The sequence below is a fragment of the Cucurbita maxima genome, unplaced genomic scaffold (genome assembly GCF_002738345.1).
Source record: "Cucurbita maxima cultivar Rimu unplaced genomic scaffold, Cmax_1.0 Cma_Scf00025, whole genome shotgun sequence".
Lineage (NCBI taxonomy): Eukaryota > Viridiplantae > Streptophyta > Magnoliopsida > Cucurbitales > Cucurbitaceae > Cucurbita > Cucurbita maxima.
In genome coordinates, this window is record NW_019272041.1 from 3,603,856 (window position 1) to 3,609,309 (window position 5,454).

The window sequence follows — 5,454 nt, forward strand, 5'->3', positions numbered from 1 at the left end:
AGCATCCTATTATGGTTCCCTATAAATAATCCTCACTCGCACTGAAATGGTTATATTGGCGTCTGTTCTTGGAGTATCTCCTCCTAGTATCGCGTTCTGAGAGTTGAAGTTTTCAGGAATCATCTCTCGAAGAACATCCATGGTTGCCTTGTGAGTATTCCAAGTTCGGGAAATGGATTTTAGCATATTTTTGTTGTTTTTTTTTCCTTCTGGTTGATGAATTTGATTCTTGTTGTAGCGTGGAAGAGGTTTTACCACCGTCGTTGGACGCCACCGCCGAACAACCTCCATTGTTCGATGGAACTACAAGGTTCGTTCGGATTTGCCCTCTTTATCTGTTGAAATCTCTGTTTTCCGTCGATTGCATTCTTTGCCCTAAATTCGCTCGCATTTAAGATTTTTTTTCCTGTTATTTGAAGGTTGTATACTGCTTACATTTGTCCGTATGCTCAACGTGTGTGGATCACAAGGAATTACAAGGTTTGTTTATTGATTGTTGGGTTGTGAAGTCTTATTTTTTTGCCTAAATGTCATGGCTGCTTGTGTTTTTGTTCGTACTTGTTAAGAATTTATCTAAAACAAAATTGAACACATTCAATAGCTCAAGCTCTTAGGTCTTGTGATAGTTTAACTTGTATCAAAATAGAGTGTTAAAAGTTGGCTGGAGTATATTCATTAACTATCGATAGATTTTTGAATCATTTGTAAGCAACTAATGGCGCGAGAATTTTTTGTTTTATTATTAGGGTTTAGGTCTTATTGGACAACGGCGAGTTTTGGATATTGAATATTATTAGGGTTTAGGTCTTCTTAGCAACTTGCTAAATCTTGTCAGTTTCCTCTCCATGAATATAAAATTAGATGTATCTTGATGCATCAACTCATTCTTTTGGATTTAGTGGTAGTTGATTCTTTTTTTAATGCTTACTTTTAATCTGCTTTCTTTCTCTTGCCATGGATCTAATTTCACTCTGAAGCACTTAGGTGGCTCTTTTTTTGGGTTTTGTACTTTATATAATTTATTATCACCAATTATCATTTGCTTCTTCCTCATTGGATGCAGGGATTACAAGATAAAATTAAGCTAGTTCCTCTTAACCTTTTTAATAGGCCTGACTGGTATAAGGAAAAAGTATACCCTACAAGCAAGGTGATTCATGTTGAAGAAAATCACATTCCTGTTCCTTGTTCCATTTGCTTGTTCCTTAGTGATTGAAGATCACAGTTGAGTTTCTTCTTATCTTCAGGTGCCAGCTCTGGAACATAATGGGAAAATTATTGGAGAAAGTATTGATCTGATCAAATATGTTGATAGCAACTTTGAAGGACCTTCTCTTCTCCCTGATGTAAGTAGACAGACAAAGTTTTGTTAGCTTGTTTTGTCACTAAGCATATATTAACATTTACTCATTGGTTTATTCAAATCAAATTATAGGATCCTGCTAAAAAAGAGTATGCTGAAGAGTTGATATCCTACAGTGATACGTTTAATGGTGCAATAATCTCTTCGTTTAAAGGCGATACTGCAAAGGAAGCAGGTAAAACTTTTCAACTTGATTGCTCTTTTCATCCTGTTATGAACATTGGCTGATTATACTACAAACTCTGTTAGGTGCTCAATTTGATTATTTGGAAAATGCTTTGCAAAAATTCAATGGTCCCTTCTTCCTTGGAGAAATCAGTCAGGTAACTTGACCTTTCATAAGCCCTGGTTCTGTTTCTTTTGAATTTCCAAGTCATGATGTCAGGAGTTTTAGGAAAGCTAACTAGTTTGCTGTGTTTTAAGTAAGTCATGCTTAAAATTTACAACGGGAGTTTTTGTTCTTTAGGTGGATATAGTATACATTCCATTTGTTGAAAGATTCCAAGTTTTCTTATTGGAAGCTTTCAAGATTGACATCACAGAAGGAAGGCCTAAACTAGCTGCATGGATTGAGGTGCGTCGTAAGTTTAGTTTGCATTCTGATAGTATCGGTAGCTCGGTGTTGATAGTTCTGATAAAGCTTTGTTGTGAAGATAAATGGTTTATCCCATACTTCCTAGTTGTTAATTCTGTCACTTCTCGAATTCTGAGCAATCTTTCAGCCTAAATTAGTATGTCTCTGAAGTCCCGTTTGCCCACTTTCTTGTTCCTTGATTTATCCTATCTTTGCATTTTCTACCACAAGTGTGTTTGATATAGATAGCTTCCTTTGTGATTTTGTATGACCAAAAATGTTTTCCCCCCTAAAATATGCAAAGGTTTGGTAACAGAGAACAACACTTTTGGAAAAACTAAATTGATTTGGAACTCTCGTCAGAAATACTTCTGAATAGATTCTAGTGATTTCAAAATGATCGAACTGAAGATCACTTTTAGAATTATTTGATTGTAATTTGAATGTAACAAAAACCCAAGCATTTCAAGTAGGTAGGTAAAATAAATTTGTATCTTTGAACTTTTCGAATTGAATTAATTAAAACTCTAAGTTGATAATTGTATGATTTAAGAGTCTATGAGAAACAAGTGAATCAATTTGGATTCTTCGTTAGTCCGTTGGAAAATCAATTATGCATAATTCTGAAACTACCGTTGTGTCTCTCATGCATTTTATTTGCTCTATCATTGCCAATTTCTCTTCGAACATCGATCTCTTTAATGATGGAAATTTGAATTTTGTTTCATATTAGCATACTATGCCTTTCTTATTCTCTAACATGTTCATCTGCACACACTTCAACACACAATCCTCAATCCTCTTCCACTAAAATCTTCTGATCTGGTTGTACCAAATGAACCTTTGCTTCAATTTCATCTTTTCAATTGCATCATTGCCTTGAATGTCAATGTACTTTTTGTTTGTAGGAGTTCAACAAGAGTGATGCTTACAAACAAACAAAAGCCGATCCCAAGTTGGTCGTTGAAGTTTATACGAAGCGATTCTTGGTAACATTTGCTTTGCTACACATCTTGCATATAAATGCAATTTTCCTTAAGAATCTATTAACTTTGCTGCTTTGTTAACATCTTTTTTTGTATACAAATTGTCTAAGCAGGGTTAAGAACGAACGATGGGGAGGTTACGTGTCGCCATATAATAAATAAGTCGTTCGACGTGTCGACAGAGAAATTTCGGCATTTATACTTGTGTTTGCTTTTCATGTAATTTGGTTGTCTTATGAATGAAATTTGAGGCATTTAGTAGTTATCATGATGTTAAATTATAGACCATTTTCTTTTCTACTTGGTTGATAATATGAACGTGTGAATTGTGTGAGAATTACGGAACCCTAGAAAAAGTCTAACCTAAAATTGAATTAGGAAAACCATCCATTATTACTCTTAAATTGGATTTTTTTTTTTTTTTTTTTTAATTTCATCAAAATTGTAACTTAAACACTTTTACAGTATTTCAATTTTTAATGAACTTTTCATAAAAAAAAAAATTGTTAAAAACAAAAACATTTTTACAGGATAAATTAGAAAATATGTACCAAACAGTATAATGAAAGTTGAAATTTCCTCATTTTTTAGTTGAGTTGAACTTGATTTTATGAAACGTTTGATTTTTATTGAGCTTTAAAGGACTTTTTGATTTGTAATCAAATTAGTTGGGTGAATTTAATTAGAAAAAATGAATAAACCGTTAAAATTGAAACAAATATCATTTTGAGTTATTATATCATATTAAATAAACGAGATTTCATTCTAAGATCTCGCTTGGTGGTGCCTTCTCTATGATTGTTGACTTAACATGGATTATGACAAATTAATTTTTGACATATTTTGATGTGTGAGTAAGGACGTTGGATCCAAAAGAAATGGATTGTAAGATCTCACATCGGTTGAAGAATACGAGAACGAAACATTAGTTATGAGGGAAAATTGGGAAAAAAAAAACTCAAAAAGATAATTTTTATTTATGAGAACTAAGATATTCTGAAAGTTGGAATCAATTTATCAATTCATCCATCTGTCTGATCATTTAAAATGACACACTAGGTTAATAAAATTCAAACTTATACATGCAAAAGTACCAATACATTTTATTGTCAATTTTATCATTTCTTTATTCCAAGCTTACACACATATTGATGACATAAAAATACAAATGGATCAAAGTCCAATTATATTCAAGCAACACATAACATAAAAGCAATTAAACATGTTAATTTGAATTTCTCAAATTAACACTATCAAGCCACTTATTGTTGTACTCCAAGTTGTTGTTCTTAAGCCTGAAAACAACAAAAATAACATTGTATGAGCATCATAAGAAGGCTGTAGTAATGAGAATATTATCATACAAAATAAAAATGTAATTATAGAAAGTTATTGTGTTAAAGCATATGGTACCATGAAGCGAGTCTTGTAAAGTTCAACAATGGCTTTAGGATCATGTTTTGTTTGCTTGTAAGCATCAATCTTGTTTAACTCCTGCATCAAAAATACTAAATAATTGAATAAGGTTGAACTAACTCATTTATCTTCGTTTTTCTTGGATACAAAGTTTGTGATGATAGAGGAATATTATAGTAGAGGCTGGCAACAAGTATTCCTACTATATGAGACATTCTTACTCAGTTCTAAAGATAACACTTGGAAACTTTTAGATAATGATCTCTCACAATTATCTCTTGGGCTAATGATGATCTTTTTAAAGTCTTTCCATTTTTCAGGCATTGAGAACTTTTTGATCCCAAATTTTCACAATTATAGCAATTACCGATTTATACTTTAAAATATTTTTCTCTCAATCCCTAAATTATTCGGGAATTATCGCTAAACTTTTATATTATACTTAATTGAAATAAAAAACCAATTATTATGAACTTGATGTCAAACTCTCTGTATGCAGTTTAAAATACAAGTCAAAAAAGCGATAGGATATGATATGGAACTATATGTCGTAGGTATAGAAAAAGTAGAGACTAGAACTAAGCCTCGAATGTATACAAAATTAAGATAAGTGTTTCCAGAAAAAGTATTTCACTAAACAATAACACAGTTTCGGTTATTACCTCAATCCATGCTGCTAGGTTAGGTCTTCCTTCTGTGATATCATACTTGAAAACCTCAGTTAAGAAAACATGGAACCTTTCAATAAATGTGATGTATGCAATGTCCACCTGAAGAACACAAAAACTCAGTTATGGAAAGTGTGGTCGGAGTTTAATCTTACAGGAGCGTTTGAAGTGGGTGAAATTTTGTTTTAGCCTGAAGTTTTTTGTTTATGTTTATTATATTATATATCCTAAATTTCAAAACTTAAATAATAAAGATTTGTTGCCATTAAACAATATATTTTTTTATTTCAATAATCACCTATTGTCTGATTTAGATAGTTAAAGACAATTTGTTGTTTATGATCATATGAAATTGAATGACATTTTGTAGGGAAAAGAATCTTACAAAAAAAAAAAAAAAAAAAAAAAAAAAAAAAAAAAAAAAAAAAAAAAAAAAAAAAAAAAAAA

At 31.6% G+C, this 5,454-nt stretch overlaps 2 protein-coding genes across 2 annotated transcripts in view; one reads left to right on the plus strand and one right to left on the minus strand.

The window, feature by feature from the left end:
- Nucleotides 1–3,255, plus strand: LOC111498777 (glutathione S-transferase L3-like). The gene is made up of 10 exons (XM_023150148.1): nt 1–150; nt 239–310; nt 420–480; nt 1,064–1,150; nt 1,248–1,346; nt 1,436–1,538; nt 1,613–1,686; nt 1,830–1,937; nt 2,846–2,926; nt 3,037–3,255. Exons 1-10 carry the CDS (start codon nt 140–142, stop codon nt 3,040–3,042), a joined length of 702 nt encoding a protein of 233 aa, XP_023005916.1. The 5' UTR covers nt 1–139; the 3' UTR covers nt 3,043–3,255.
- A 742-nt stretch (nt 3,256–3,997) lies between these two features.
- Nucleotides 3,998–5,454, minus strand: part of LOC111498806 (glutathione S-transferase L3-like) — a 3,919-nt gene continuing 2,462 nt past the window's right edge. Inside the window, exons 8-10 of the mRNA XM_023150181.1 lie at nt 5,002–5,109; nt 4,337–4,417; nt 3,998–4,218 (exon numbers count right to left, since the gene is read on the minus strand). Coding sequence (XP_023005949.1) covers nt 4,213–4,218; nt 4,337–4,417; nt 5,002–5,109 — 195 coding nt within the window. The 3' untranslated portion in view covers nt 3,998–4,212. The remainder of the gene's footprint in view (nt 4,219–4,336; nt 4,418–5,001; nt 5,110–5,454) is intronic.

Bases quoted from the DNA above. Each gene is read 5' to 3' on its own strand.
- LOC111498777 (XM_023150148.1), top strand. The intron at 311-419 runs GTTCGTTCGGAT...TGTTATTTGAAG, and splicing joins TTGTTCGATGGAACTACAAG to GTTGTATACTGCTTACATTT. The intron at 1,151-1,247 runs GTGATTCATGTT...TCTTATCTTCAG, and splicing joins AAGTATACCCTACAAGCAAG to GTGCCAGCTCTGGAACATAA.